A 17234-nucleotide genomic window follows, 5' to 3' on the forward strand; every position below is an offset into this window, starting at 1 on the left:
TCATCTGAGAATTTCAAAGTGTTCAGTCACCATATCTTTAATTATAGACACTAGTAATTTCCCAATGACTGACGTTAGGCAAACTGGCCTATAATTTCCTGATTATCCTCTCTCACCTTAATTAGCAGAGTGATAAGTGCCATTTTCTAATCTAAAGGAACGGTTGCCAAGACAATTGGAAGACTATAGTTAAGACATCTGCAATGTTCTTACATACTCCTTTAAACCATCTGGTCCTGGGGTTTTCTCACTTTTCAGTGCCATTATTTTCTTCATTATTGTTATTTTGATTATGCTAATTTTGTTGAGCCCCCATTCCTGATTCAATGTTAGTTTCTTTGGAATGTCTGGCATGCTGTTGTCACAGACAGAATTCTGCCCATAATCAGTATGTTTTACATGGAAAGAGGTGTGCCTTTTCTCACCCTTGGAGTGTGTATTCCAGTTTAAATAATTTAGCAGCAAGCTTTTGTGTGTTTAAAATCAAGAAGGCTATTTATTCTCACACGCTTGCCCCAAATTAACACAACAGCCCACACTTGTGCATGCACACACACACACACACACACACACACACACACCCAAACAAAGATTGGATAAACTAGTGCACTTTTACAGTTAATTCAGTCTCGGGTTTACAATTTCTGGTCTCCCATGTAGCAGGCCTGTGGTTTTATGAATGGATTCGATGATTTAAAGTTGACATGAGGGTCTTGTAAAGCGAAGGGTTCACAGCAGGTTGCAAGGTTTCTTGTAGTCGAATATCTAGGAGATTAGTTCTGAGATTAACTTTGAACTTTGTCTTTAAGCAGTTTTTCTTTCTATCAATTAAAGTAACTGCAGTGCAAACAAGTACACAACTCTTCCCCTCTTAAGTACCTTGCTGGTCAGGTGATTTCTTGGAAAAGGCATGCTTGCTCCAGTCCAAAGGTGAATTTATGACCTTTTTTAAAAAAAATCCCAAGTCTCCAAATAATGCACTGTCTTTCCAAATTTTTAAAAGAAAATATTGTCCTGGACGATATGGTTCTAACAGAATCATGGGCAAAACTCTCCTCTGATTGGAGTCGTACCTAGCACAAAGAAAGAAGGTTGTGGTTGTTGGAGGTCAGTCTCTCAGTGGGAGGACGTCACTACAGGAATCCCTTAGGGTAGTGTCCAAGATCCACTCATCTTCAGCTGCTTCATCAATGACCTGCCCTCCATTATAAGGTCAGCAGTGGGTATGTTCGCTGATGATTGCACAATGTTCTGACCATTTACAACTCCTGAGATACTGAAGCAGTCCGTGTCCATATGCAGCAAGACTTGGACAACATTCAGCATCTTAAACATTCACTCCCTCCGCCAATGGCATAGAGTGGCAGCAGGTGTACTACATATAAGGTGCTCTGCAGCAACTCACCAAGGGTCCTTTGACAGCATCCCCCAAACTTGCGACATCTACCACCTAGAAAGACAAATGCAATTGATACCAACATCCCATGAAAGAATCAACAACAAAAAATTGGGGATGGCAACAGGTGCTGGCTTAACCAGTGACACCCACATCCCATGAAAGAATTTTTTAAAATGTTCAGTGCACCGTTAGGCTGTTAACTAAATCTGTCTCATTACTCATTACTGAATATAATTTGGCCTTGTTCGTTCTAGGACATATTACTGCAGAAAACTACCCTGGACATACTAGAAATTCACTGTCTTTCTGACATGTCATAGTCTGCTTATCTCAATCTATATGAAAGTTAAAATTCCGAATTAAAACCATGCTGCTTTTGCTATTTGCTTGTCTAATCTCTGCATTTATGCAATCTATCACTTCACAGCTGCTATTTAGGACATTATGCACAACTCCTACTATAATCTTAAAGTCTAATTCCACCCATAAAATGTAGAGCCATAAAATCTCCACCACCTGCTTGAAATGACCTGAATATTGGTGGCTTGGGGTGCATCTGGTGATGGTGATGTTCTCGGCTGTGATTGCACACAATCACTCTGGCTTTGCAGTGGGTGTGTGAAGTAGTGTCTAAATTTGCTCCAGTCCTCTGATCAAAATGAAAATCAAGTGTGAATAGAGAATGCCACTGGCAGATACATCAGTCAAGTATTCTGCCATATCCAGCAGAGGAAGCCCCAATATTCTCTTTGGGGAGGCAGTGGTGTCGTGGTATTGTCACTGGACCAGTAATCCAGAGACCCAGGGTAATGCTCTGGGGACCTCTGGGTTTGAATCCCCCCCACAGCAGATTAAAATCTGGAATTAAAAGTCTAATGAAGGCCATGAAACCATTGTCGATTGTCTTAAAAATCCATTTGGTTCACTAATGTCCTTTAGGAAAAGAAATCTGCCCTCCAGACCCACAGCAATGTAGTTAAGTCATAATCGCCCTCTGAAGTAGCCTTGCCAACCATTCAGTTGTAACAAACAGCTAAAAAGTCTCAAAAGGAATGAAACCTGACGGACCACCTGGCATTGATCTAGGCACCGGAAGTGACAATGGTAAACTCAGCTCTGTTGACCCTGCAAAGTCCTCCTTACTAAATTCTGGGGGCTTTTGCCAAAATTGGGAGAGCTTTCTCACAGACTAGTCAAGCAACAGCCTGACATAGTCATACTCATGGAATCACACCTTATAGACAATGTCCCAGACACCATGATCACCATCCCAGGGTATGTCCTGTCCCACCGGCAGGACAGACCCAGCAGAGGTGGCAGCACAGTGATATACAGTCAGGAGGGAGTTCCCCTGAGAGTCCTCAACATTGACTCCAGACCCCATGAAGTCTCATGGCATCGGGTCAAACATGGGCAAGGAAACTTCTTGCTGATTACCGCATGCCATCACCCCCCCACTCAGCTGATAAATCAGTGCTCCTCCATGTTGAACACCACTTGGAGGAAGCACTGAGGGTGGCAAGGGTACAGAATGTACTCTGGGTGGGGGACTTCAATGTCCACCACCAAGAGTGGCTTGATAGCACCACTACTGACCAAACTGGCCTAGTCCTAAAGGACATAGCTGCCAGATTGGGTCTGTGACAGATGGTGGGGGACCCAACAAGAGGGAAAAACATACTTGACCTCATCCTCACCAACCTACCTGCCGCAGAGTCATCTGTCCATGACAGTATCGGTAGGAGTGACCACCGCACAGTCCTTGTGGAGACAAAGCCCATTAAAGATACACTCCATCGTGTTGTGTGGCATTACCACCATCTAAATGGGAAAGAATTTCAAACAGATCTAGTAACTCAAGCCTGAGCAACCATGAGGCACGGTGGGCCATCAGCAACAGCAGAATTGTATTCAAACACAATTTGTAACCTCATGGCCTGGCATATCCTTCACTCTACCATTACCACCGAGCCAGGGGATCAACCCTGGTTCAATGAAGAGTGCAGGAAAGCATGCCAGGAGCAGCAGCAGGCATACCTGACAATGAAGTGTCAACCTGGTGAAACTACAGCACAGGGCTACTTGCGTGTCAAACAGCATAAACAACAAGTGACAATATTCCAGCAATAATACTGGATTGAGGTTACAATCAGATCAGCCATGATCTTATTGAATGGTGGTGCAGGCTTGAGGGGCCAAGTGGCCTACTCCTGTTCCTAATTCGTATGTAACCTCAACTCCACATTCTCGCCTACCCCCGATAACCTTTCACCCCTTGCTTATCAAGAGTCTATCGACCGCTGCCTTAAAAATATTCAAAGACTCTGCCTCAACCACCTTTTGAGGAAGAGAGTTCCAAACTCTCACAGAAAGAAATGTTTCCTCATCCCTGTCTTAAATGGGCGACCCCTTAATTTTAAACAGTGACCCCTAGTCCTAGATTCTCCCACAAGAGGAAATATCCTCTCCACATCCATCCTGTCAAGTCCCTTCAGGATTTATGTGTTGTAATCGAGTTGCCTCTTATTCTTCTAAATTCCAATGAATACAAGCCTAGCCCATCCAGCCTTTCCTTAGAAGACAACCGGCCCAGGGTATTAGTCTAGTAAACCTTCTTTGAACTGCTTCCAAAACATTTACATCCTTCCTTAAATAAGGAGACCAATAATGTACACAGTACTCCAGATATGGTTTCACCAATGGCCTGTACAACTGAAGCATAACCTCCCTACTTTTGTAGAACAAAAACAAAAATACCTGGAAAAACTCAGCAGGTCTGACAGCATCTGCGGAGAGGGATACAGTTGACGTTTTGAGTCCGTATGACCCTTCATCAGAACTAAGACATATAGAAATGAGATGAAATATGAGCTAGTAGAAGGGGGTGGGACAGGAGATAGGTGGAGGCCAAGAAGAGACTGCCAAAGATGTCACAGACAAAAGGACAAAGGGGTGTTGACGGTGGTGATATTATCTAAAGGATGTGCTAATGGGGACATTGATACTTTTATATTCAGTTCTCCTCACAATAAACAATAACATTCTATTAGCTTTCCTAATTACTTGCTGTACCTGCATACTAACCTCTTGTGATTCATGCACCATGAACATACGAACAAGGAGCAGGAGTAGGCCATTCAGCCCCTCGAGCCTGTTCCGCCATTTAATAAGATCATGGCTGACCTGATAGTAAGCTGAAATCTGCATCCCACCTACTGCCGATAACCTATCACCCCCTACCACCCCCACACCTTGATCTCTCTCTGCATCTCAAGAACTCTGCAGTCTCTCGTCATTTAGATAATAAGCTTCCTTTTTTATTTCTCCTGCCAAAATAGACAATTTCACGTTTTCCCACATTATACTCCATTTGCCAGATATGTGCCCATTCACTTAACCTATCTATTACCCTTTGTAGTCTCCTTATGCCCTCTTCACAACTTCTTTTCCTACGTATCTTTGTGTCATCAGCAAATTTAGCAACCATACCTTCGGCCCTTTCATCCAAGTCATTTATATAAACTGTAAAATGTTGAGGCCCCAGCACTGATCGTTGTGGCACACCACTCATTACATCTTGCCAACCAGAAAAGGACCCTTTTATGCCTACTCTCTGTTTCCTGTTAGCCAGCCAATCTTCTATCCACGCCAATAAGTTACCCCTTACACCAAGAGCTTTTATTTTCTGCAATAACCTTTGATGTGGCACCTTATCAGATGCCTTCTGGAAATCTAAATACAGTACATCCACCAGTTCCCCTGTATCCACAGTATATGTTACTTCTTAAAAAAATTCCAATAAATTGGTTAAACATGATTTCCCTTTCACAAAACCATGTTGACTCTGGCTGATTACCCTGATTTTTTCCAAGTGCCCTGGTATAATGGGTGGAATCGTCCAGTCCCATTGGCAGTGGATGGCATGGTGAGCGTGAGTGGATAATATGGCAAAAAGGCCAAAAACCGTTTTTATGCCGCCATAAACCAGTTTGTGATCATCCACTCCACCCATCAATGGCAGGCTGCGTTTCCTGCTGCTGCACGTTGGGAAACTAACTTCAATACTTTAGCATCTCATTATATGTCCTGCTTGCTGGAATCATCTGCCCTCACTGGATCATCTGGGCATACATGCTGACATGTTTCACAACTGTACATAAGCAACATGCACCTGGCGAGCTGCACTTCGAGGTTTGTTTGTCTACCTTGCTTCGGGCAATACTCATCATCGCCAGGCTTCACAGGTAGTACCACAAGTCTTTAAGGGGGTCTCAGGGGCAGGTCACTACCTACCAGATCAGCTGTAAGGCGGTTGTGGTTTTTCAACGGCTGCAGGGCTAGGGCTTGCTTGGGGAAGGGAGAGAAGTGGTCTCGGATAAGGGAAGAGGCTGCAGAACGATGGCTGTACTGGGGAAGTGGGGTATCCCAGGGTGTATGTGTGTGGGGGCACATGTTGATCTGTGCAAGTAGCCTCAAGATGGTGAGGGTTGAGAAGGCAGTCTGCAGAGGAGATGAGGCCAGATGGAGAGGCCAGATGGAGATGTGAGGGTGTGTGTGAGAGAGTGAGTGGTGATGTCCCTTGAGCTGGCAGTGAGTGAGATGTGACCTTGTGAGTGTGTGAGTTTAGAATGAAGAGATGGTTGCCTTACCCTGGTGGCCCGGATAAGATCATTCATCTGTTTTCTGCACTAGATGGCAGACATCTTACGTGTGCAGCATTGGCACTGACCACCTCTGCCACCGCCTCCCAAGCTGGAGTGGTGAGACAGATGGGCCTCCTGCAGCCAGAGCTGGGGTAGAGGACATGGCGCCGGGACTCCATGGTGTCCAGAAGGTGTCCCAGGGATGCGTCACTGAACTGGGATGCTGCACTCTTCTTGGTCTTTGGGGCCATGTCTTCACCGGTGCCCCCCTGGACTGCAAGCATTGAGAAGTGTGCATGCGGCTGCAGTTTAAATATGGCGCCCTGCATGCGGAATCGGTGAGGTAACGGTGTGGCGGATAGATTGGAGGATGCCCACCAGCGGGATGGCATGTTTCCTCTGGCTGCATAATTAATGGGATGATACGGCGCGAAAACCCACCATTGCAACCAGTGGGTAAAATGACTTTTTTCCCACCCGCTACCGCACTTAGTGCAAATCTGGGACAATTCCACCCGATGTCTTTAATAATTGCTCCTAACATTTTCCTATGACAGATGTTAAGCTAACTGGCCTTTACTTTCCTGCTTTTTGTCTTTCTCTCTCGAATAAAGGAATTACATTAGCTATTTTCAACCGAATGGAATCTTCTCCGAATCGAGGGGCAGCAATTTCTGGTCGGCAAGCGGGGGGCGGGGCCTGCTCGCCAACACGTAAAATGAGTTGAGGTGACGTCGGGTGTGAATCCCGACGTCAATACGCGTCATTTAGATTCTCAGTTCGGCCACTTAAGCCCTTTAAAAAAGTAATTTACCTAATTAATGGGCCTGCCCATCCAACCTTACAGTTGGCGGGCAGGCGAAGAACTCAGGTGGCCTTCCGAAAAAGCATGAAACCTCATCCACGGGCGGGATGAGGTTTCATGAGGGATTTAAAATGTTCAGAAAATTTTTAAATAAAAGTAATGGACATGTCCCAGCTCGTGACAGTGTCACATGAGGGGACATGTCAGGAATATTTTTTCTGCCTTTAAAAACATTTTCACACTTGAGTCGATTTCCCTGAGGCAGCACTTTGCCTCAGGGAGATCTGTGCGCTCTTTTGTGCGCATGCACGAAAGAGCACTCCCAGCTCAGGGAACCCCCTGCCCGCACAGGGAGTGCACAGTGCTTCCGGGCGGGCGTCACGCTGGGCGGGCCTTAATTGGCTTGCCCACGTAAAGTGGCGGCACGGCCCCAACCGGGGGTGTCGATCAGGAACCCGCCTGTTCCCGCTCCCACACAACTATCTCACTAGCCACCTCTTTTAAGATCCTAGAATGAAGTCCATCAGGACCCATGGAATTGTCAGTCCGCAGCACCAACAATTTGCTCAATGCTACTTCCCTGGTGGTTATAATTTTCTTGAGTTTCTCACTGCCTTCCATTTCCTGATTTACAGCTATATCTGGGATGTTACTTGTATCCTCTGTAGTGAAGACATGCAAAATACCTGTGCAATTTATCTGCTATCTTCATATTTTCCATTATTAATTCCCCAGACTCACTTTCTATAGGACCAACGCTCACTTTGTTAATTTTTTTTTAAGCATCTATTGTCTTTATGTTTCTAGCTAGCTTTTTCTTGTACTCTAAATTTTCCCTTATTAATCTTTTAGTCATTCTTTGCCTTTTTTTATTCTGTCCAATGTTATGCCTTCCACCCTTTTTGCACACTGTATGCTTTTTCTTTAAGTTTGATACTATCTTTAACTTTTTTAGTTAACTATGAATGATGGGTCATCCCCTTAGAATTTTTCTTCCTCATTGGAATGTAACTATTCTGTGTATCCTGAATTATCCCCTTAAATGTCTGCCATTGCATCTCTATTGATCTAATTTGAACCTTAACCTAATTTGCCAGTTCACTTTATCTAGCTCTGCTTTCATGCACTCATAATTGCCCTTATTTAAATTTAAAAAACTAGTCTTGGACCCACTCCTCTTCCTCAAACTGAATGTAAAATTCAGTCATATGACCGCTGTTACCTAGGGGCACCCTCACTGTGTGGTTATCAATTAATCCTATCTCGTTGCACAATACCAGGTCTAGTATAGCCTGCTCTCTGGTTGTTGTCAAAATGGGATGTTCTAAGAAACTGTCCCAAAAACATTCTATGAATTCCTCATCTAAGCTCCTTTGCCCATCTGATTTTTCCAGTCAATATGTAGATTAAAATTTCACATGACTATCGCCATACCTCTCTGACAAGCTCCTATTATTTCTTCCCTTATACCCTGTCCTACCATGTGATTACCTTAAGAGGCTTGTACACCACTACCACAAGTACTTTATCATTTCTCATCTCTACCCAAACTTTCTGTATTGTGGTTTCCTGAACTTAGGCCATCCCTCTCTAATGTGCTAATATCATAGTTAATTAACAGAGCCACCCCTCCTCCTTTTCCTAGCTTCCTGTCCCTCCTAAATGTCATGTACCTTTCAATATTTAGGTCTCAATTTGTGTCGTTCTGCAGCCATGTCTCTGTAACTGCTATCAGATCATACATGTTTATTTCTATTTGTGGTATCAATTCATCTGTTTTGTTTTGAATGCTCCGTGCATTCTGATACAGAGCCTTTAGTTTTGTCCTTTTATTATTTTTGTAACCTCGAGCCAAATCTGCTGATTTACTCTTAGATTTGTCCTCTCTGTCCCTTCCTATCAAGGCCTTTTTATCATTTCCTACGTTAGTACTGTTCTCTCTTGCCTTGTCACTACTCTTTGATTCACCACATCTTCCCAAATTTGATCCCTTGCCCACGCTAGTTTGTTTAAAACCCTCTCTACTTCCCTAGTTATGTGGCTCACTAGAACACCAATCCCAGCATGGTTCAGGTGTAGACCGTTCCAATGGTACAGTCCCCACTTTCCCCAGTACTGGTGCCAGTGCCCCACAAACCAGAACTCGCTTCTCCCATACCAGTCTTTGAGCCACTCACTAATCTCTCTAATTTTATTTACCCTATGCCAATTTGCACGTGGCTCAGTGATAATACTGAGATTATTAACTTTGAGGTTCTACTTTTTAATTTAGTGCCTAGCTCCTCATACTCTCTATGCAGAACTTCTTTCCTCATTCTACCTATGTCGTTGGTACCTACATGGACCATAACGACTGGATCCTCTTCCTCCCACTGCAAGGTCCTCTCCAGCCCAGAGCAGATATCCCGAACCCTGGCACCTTAACACTTCACATTTAACAATGTGAACCGATCCAAAATGCTTGTGTGGTAGGATTTTGTTTAAGTTAAATGTACAGTGACGTGGTGGTGCTTTGTATAATAATGATAGTATAGATCACTATCTGGGAGCAACATGTCATTCCCCCGAACTCCAGACCTTACCAGTGATGTTATAGACCTGTGCACACCGAAGGGCAGCAGCTCTACACAGATGCAGGTGGAATGAATGGAGCTTCCCCAGTCGGCCACTGCTTTGCACTTTCTGACAATTGACTAACAATGTCCCAAAACTAGGTGTGCCACCATAGGTGGTCCCAGAACTGGATGCAGCACTGAATGTAAGCATAGAACTGGTTGTGACACATTGTTCTGTAAGAAAGGGAGGAGGACAATTAAGAGGAGATAAACTGGAAGAAAGGCCTATTTCCACTTGTTTCTGCTACAGAACCTGTTTAGGCAACAACAGAAGCTTTTCCAGCAGATGAGAGTGGTCCAGGGACAAAGGCTGAAGAGCATCAAGCAGCTGTTTGAACAGTTTCTGAAGGTAAACCTTAAAGGATGAATGACCAAGAAACATTTGCTGAAACATTGTGTGTTTTTTATAATACTACAGACTCTGTAACAAAATAAATTATTCTCAAATTAATTTTGACGTAGATATAATCATCATTATCTTTAATTGAAAATTTAACTTCTTGTTTGTCTCTTTTTGCCCCCTCCCCACCATGCGTAATAATATCCTCTTGTCTGGATACAACCTCTGGTTTGTCACCCAAGGGGCCATTGTCATATATGAAGTTCTTACTAAAATAACAGAGTCTGTGCAGATCAGGGAGGAATTTGGGACTTGTCTAGAACACAGATCGAGCGATTAAGGTGGCCCTTGTGAATATCATTATAAAGATGTTAATTGTTCAATAATTGTGCATGAACAATTCTTGTTAATATAGTGCCTATAAATTAGCAAAATATCAAAAAGTGTTGGCTGGGGACAGGTGTCGTAGATGAGACTACTGCTGGGCTATCAATGCATGTTGCAGATATTTCTTAACTCTTTGGATAATTGCACATGTGTAAATTCACAGAGTTTCCAGTCAGTTGTCCTGTCAGTTGCTGAGCCGTGTGTGGTGTGCTCTATGTACTGTTTAATCAATGATAACTCCACAGTTGTGCCAGGTTGTTGGTGAATGCGATAAAATTCTGATGCTCTTAATATTAATCTCAGAATTTAGAGGAACTGGAGAAGAATCACACAGAGCAACAGTCAGCTGTACAGACTGAGCTTCGTAAAGAGATGGCCCTCTTTCAGAAAAGGATCTTAATGGATACTGTAAGTAATATTGAAACATTATTTAACTTTAGAAGAGGCATTCAGTTTGTTCAGTAATTCCTTTACATAGTGCAGTCCCACCAGCCTCCACATGGCAAACAAATAGTAGAATGACAAATCACGGAAGGAGGCCATTCGGCCTGTCATACTTGTGCCAATTAATTTCAATTCCCTTCTCTTTCCTAGAGACCTACAGTTTTTTTCTCCTTCAGGTATTTATACAATTGCTATTTGAAAGTTATTATTGAAGCAGCTTCCATTGCCCTTTCTGTGTTGTGTGCAAAGTCCTAGTAGAGTGCATCAGTTTGTAACAGCCTGTGCACTTGTTATGGGTAACTCTACTGCTGGTGTATGAGACTGCATATATGAGAAGTGCTTTTCTAATGAAAAAGTAAATCTCTTGTGATGTAACAAAACAAATTCTAATCATTTATTTTACTGGTTAGCAAACTCCACTAGGAAAAACTGCAAACTTGAAATCAATGTGAAGTACTGGAAGAATATTAGTTAGTAGAGCCTCTTTCTCTCCGAAAGCTGATGGATTTGCTGTATATTTCCAATATTTTTTTAAAAATTCTCCTGAGAGGGATCTATCCTGGCAAGTAGTAACTTGGTCTATCATGTTCCAATATGGATACTGGATCATGTTGTGTTCCTGGATGGATACTGGATCACACATGTTCCAATCTGGATACTGGATCATGCATGTTCCAATGTGGATACTGGATCATGCCATGTTCCTGGGTGGATATTGGATCACACATATTCCTGGATGGATACTGGATCAAGCGCTTTCCTAGATGAACACTGGATCACACGTGTTCCTGGATGGATCCTGGATCACACATGTTCCAATCTGGATACTAGATCAGGCATGTTCCTGGATGGATACCCAATCAAGGTGTGTTCCTGCTGGATACTGGATCACATGTGTTCCTGGAGGAATACTGGATCATGCACATGCCTCGATGGATACTGGATCACGCCCTGTTCCCGGGTGGATACTGGATCACACGTGTTCACATTTGGATACTGGATCACCCGTATTCCAGGATGGATACTGGATCGCACATGTTCCAGGATGGATCATGCATCACACGTGTTCCTGGATGGGTGCCTGATCAAGGCTTCTTCCTGGGTGGAAACAGGATCACACATGTTCCAGGCTGGATACCTGAACATGCGCATTCCTGAATGGACTCTGGATCACGCCTGTTCCTGGATGGATACTTGAACATGAGTATTCCTGGGTGAATACTGGATCGCGCACGTTCCTGTATGACAACTGAATCACACATCTTCCTGGATGGATTCTGGATCTCACATGTTCCCATTTAGATACTGGATCACGTGTTCCTGGATGGATACCCGGATCAAGGCCTGTTCCTGGGTGGATACCGGATCACACATGTTCCTGGATGGATCCTGGATCACACATGTTCCCATTTAGATACTGGATCACGTGTTCCTGGATGGATATCAGGATCAAGGCATGTTCCTGGGTGGATACTGGATCACGTGTTCATGGATGAATACAGGGTCACACACGTTTCTGGATGGATACTGAATCACACATGTTCCTGGATGGATACTGGATCACACATGTTCAAATCTGGATGCTGGATCAGGCATATTAGAATGTGGATACTGGATCATGTTGTGATCCTGTGTGGATACTGGATCACACACATTCCTGGGTGGATCACAGAATCAGTGCAGAAGAGGCACTTCGGCCCATTGAGTCTGTACCGACACATGAGAAACACCTGACCTACCTACCTAATCCCATTTACCAGCACTTGGCCCATAGCCTTGAATGTTATGACGTGCCAAGTGCTCATCCAGGTACTTTTTAAAAGATGTGAGGCAACCCGCCTCCACCACCCTCCCAGGCAGCGCATTCCAGACCGTAACCACCCTCTGGGTAAGAAAGCTTTTCCTCACTTCCCCCCTAAACCCCCTGCCCCTCACCTTGAACTTATGCCCTCTTGTGACTGACCCTTCAACTAATACTGGATCACATGCGTTCCTGCATGGATACAGGATCATTCAGTTTCATAGATGGAATAGTGGATCACATGTGTTCCTGGATGGATACTGGATCACACGTGTTCCTGGATAGATACTGGATCACGCACGTTCCTGAATGGGTACTGGATCACACGTATTACAGGATGGGTATCTGATCAAGGTGTATTCCTGGGTGAATACAGGATCATGCATGTTCCTGGATGGATACTGGATTATGTGTGTTCCTGGATGGATACCTGAACATGTGTGTTCCTGGTGAGTACTGGATTACGCATGTTCCTGGATGGAAACTGGATCATACATGTTTCTGGGTGGATAGGGGGTCAAACATATTCCAGAATGCATACTGAATCACACGTGTATCTGGACGGTTACTGGATCACATGTGTTCCTGGATGGATACAGGATCATGCGTGTTCTTGAATGGATACTGGATTATCCATGTTCCTGGATGGATACCTGAGCACATGTGTTCCTGGGTGAATATTGGATCACACGATTCCCTAGATGGATAGTGGATCGCATGTGTTTCTGGTTGAAAACTGGATCACACACGTTCCTGGATGGATTCTGGATCACACATGTTCCCACTTGTATACTGGATTACACATGTTCCTGGATGGATAACTGAACATGTGTGTTCCTGGTGAATACTGGATCATGCACGTTTCCAGATGGATACTGGATCATGCATGTTCCTGAATGGAAACTAGATAATACACGTTCCTGGATGGATACAGAATCTCACATGTTCCTGGATGGATACTGGATCACATGATTTCCTAGATGAATAATGGATCACATGTGTTCCTGGATGGATACCTGGACATGCGCGATCCTGGATGGACACTGGATCACGCCTGTTCCTGGATGGATTCTGGATCAGACATGTTCCTGGATGGATACTGGATTACAACTGTTCCTGGATAGATACTGAATCACACATGTTCCTGGATGGATACCTGATCAAGGCATATTCCTGGGTGGAAACAGGATCATACATGTTCCAGGCTGGATACCTGAAAATGTGCGTTCCTGGATGGTTACTGGATCACGCCTGTTCCTTGATGGATACTGGATTACACCTGTTCCTGGATGCATACCTGAACATGTGTGTTCCTGGATGAATACTGGATGACACATGTTCTTGGATGGATTCTGGATCACGTATGTTCCTCGATGGGTACAGGATCACGTGTTCCTGGATGGATACCTGCTCAAGGCGTGTTCCTAGATGGAAACTGGATCACACATGTTCCTGGCTTGATACAAGATCATACGTATTCCAGGCTGGATACGTGAATACATGCATTCCTGGGTGGATACTGGATCACACATGTACCTGCATGGATACCAGATTATGCATGTTCCCGTATGGATCCTGGGTGAACATTGGAACAAGCATGTTCCTGGGTCGATGCTGGATCACACACGTTCCTGGATGGACACTGGATCATGTGTGTTCCTGGTGAGTACTGGATCACACATGTTCTCAGATGGAAACTGGGTCATACATGTTCCCGGGTGGATGCTGCATCACACATGTTCCTGGATGCATACTGAATCGCACGTGTTCCTGGGCGGTTACTGGATCAAAGTTGTTCCTGGATGGATACAGGATCATGCGGGTTCCTGGATGGATACCTGAAGATGTGTGTTCATGGGTGGATATTGGATCACAAGTGTTCCTGCATGGATACTGGATCACATGATTTCCTAGATGAATAATGGATCACCTGTGTTCCTGGATGGATACCTGGACATGCGCGATCCTGGATGGACACTGGATCACGCCTATTCCTGGATGGATCCTGGGTCACACATGTTCCGATTTAGATACTGGATCACGTGTTCCTGGATGGATATCAGGATCAAGGCATGTTCCTGGGTGGATACTGGATCACAAATGTTCCTGAATGGATCCTGGATCACGTGTTCATGGATGAATACAGGGTCACACATGTTTCTGGATGGATACTGAATCACACATGTTCCTGGATGGATACTGGATCACACATGTTCAAATCTGGATGCTGGATCAGGCATGTTAGAATGTGGATACTGGATCATGCTGTGATCCTGTATGGATACTGGATCACACACATTCCTGGGTGGATCACAGAATCAGTGCAGAAGAGGCACTTCGGCCCATTGAGTCTGTACCGACACATGAGAAACACCTGACCTACCTACCTAATCCCATTTGCCAGCACTTGGCCCATAGCCTTGAATGTTATGACGTGCCAAGTGCTCATCCAGGTACTTTTTAAAAGATGTGAGGCAACCCACCTCCACCACCCTCCCAGGCAGCGCATTCCAGACCGTAACCACCCTCTGGGTAAGAAAGCTTTTCCTCACTTCCCCCCTAAACCCCCTGCCCCTCACCTTGAACTTATGCCCTCTTGTGACTGACCCTTCAACTAATACTGGATCACATGCGTTCCTGCATGGATACAGGATCATTCAGTTTCATAGATGGAATAGTGGATCACATGTGTTCCTGGATGGATACTGGATCACACGTGTTCCTGGATAGATACTGGATCACGCACGTTCCTGAATGGGTACTGGATCACACGTATTACAGGATGGGTATCTGATCAAGGTGTATTCCTGGGTGAATACAGGATCATGCATGTTCCTGGATGGATACTGGATTATGTGTGTTCCTGGATGGATACCTGAACATGTGTGTTCCTGGTGAGTACTGGATCACACATGTTCTCAGATGGAAACTGGATCATACATGTTCCCGGGTGGATGCTGCATCACACATGTTCCTGGATGCATACTGAATCGAAAAGTGTTCCTGCATTGGAACTGGATCACATGATTTCCTAGATGGATAGTGGATCACATGTGTTCCTGGATGGATACCTGAACATGCGCGATCCTGGATGGATACTGGATCATGCCTGTTCCTGGATGGATACTGGATCACACGTGTTCCTGGATGGATAGTGAATCACACATGTTCCTGGATGGATACTGAATCACAGGTGTTCCTGAATGGATGCTTGGTCACACGTGTTCCTGGATGGATACAGGCTCACACGTGTTCCTGGATGGATACTGGATCACATGTGTTCCTGGATGATACCTGATCAGTGTGTGCTCCTGGGCGGAAACAGGATCATACGTGTTCCAGGCTGGATACCTGAAAATGCGCGTTCCTGGATGGTTACTGGATCACACCTGTTCCTTGATGGATACTGGATTACACCTGTTCCTGGATGGATACCTGATCAAGGCGTGTTCCTAGGTGGAAACTGGATCACACATGTTCTGGCTTGATACAAGATCACACGTATTCCAGGCTGGGTACGTGAATGCGTGCATTCCTGGGTGGAATCTGGATATCACATGTTCCTGCATGGATACCTGATTATGCATGTTCCAGGATGGATCCTGGGCGAACATTGGATCAAGCATGTTCCTGGGTCGATGCTGGATCACGCACTTTCCAGGATGGACACTGGATCATGCGTGTTCCTGGTGATTACTGGATCACGCATGTTCTCGGATGGAAACTGGATCATACATGTTCCTGGGTGGATGCTGGAGCACACATGTTCCTGAATGCATACTGAATCGCACGTATTCCTGGGCGGTTAATGGATCAAACTTGTTCCTGGATGGATACAGGATCATGCACATTCCTGGATGGACACTGGATCACACATGTTCCTGGATGGATACTGAATCACAGGTGTTCCTGAATGGATATTGGGGGTCACGTGCTCCTGGATGGATACAGGATCACACGTGTTCCTGGATGGTTACTGGATCACATGTGTTCCTGGATGGATACAGGATCACATGTTCCTGGATGCATACCTAATCAAGGTGTGTTCCTGGGTGGAAACTGGATCACACGTGTTGCTGTCTCGATACATGATCACACATATACCAGGCTGGATCACACGTGTTCCTGCATGGATACTAGATTATGCATGTTCCCGAATGGATAACTAAACACGTGTGTTCCTGGGTGATTACTGGATCATGCATGTTCCTGGATGGATACTGGGTCACACGTGATCCTGGATGGATACTGGATCACACATGTTCCTGGATGGATACAGGATCACACCTGTTCCAGGCTTGAAAACTGAACATGTGTGTTCCTGGTGAATACAGGATCATGCACGTTTCTGGATGGATACTGGATTATGCATGTTCCGGATGGAAACTAGATCATACACGTTCCTGGATGGATACTTGATCACACGTGTTCCTGGATGAATACTGAATCACACGTGTTCCTGAATGGATACTGGGTCACATGTGTTCCTGGATGGATACTGGATCACATGTGTTCCTGGGTGGAAACAGGATCCTACGTGTTCCAGGCTGGATACCTTAAAATGCGCGTTCCATGATGGTTACTGGATCACACCTGTTCCTTGATGGATACTAGATTACACCTGTTCCTGGATGGATACCTGAACATGTGTGTTCCTGGGTGAATACTGGATGACACATGTTCCTGGATGGATTCTGGATCACACATGTTCCCATTTGGATACTGGATCATGTGTTCCTGGATGGATACCCGATCAATGTGTGTTCCTGGATGGATACCGGATCACACATATTCCTGGAT

General features: G+C 44.8%; 1 protein-coding gene across 1 annotated transcript in view; it reads left to right on the plus strand.

Moving 5' to 3' along the window:
* Positions 1–17234, plus strand: part of sycp3 (synaptonemal complex protein 3) — a 145109-nt gene that overhangs the window by 99221 nt on the left and 28654 nt on the right. The window contains exons 7-8 of the mRNA XM_078546899.1: positions 9713–9811; positions 10493–10597. Coding sequence (XP_078403025.1) covers positions 9713–9811; positions 10493–10597 — 204 coding nt within the window. The remainder of the gene's footprint in view (positions 1–9712; positions 9812–10492; positions 10598–17234) is intronic.

Source organism: Cetorhinus maximus, chromosome 8 (assembly GCF_964194155.1).
Source record: "Cetorhinus maximus chromosome 8, sCetMax3.hap1.1, whole genome shotgun sequence".
In the NCBI taxonomy this organism is placed as follows: domain Eukaryota; kingdom Metazoa; phylum Chordata; class Chondrichthyes; order Lamniformes; family Cetorhinidae; genus Cetorhinus; species Cetorhinus maximus.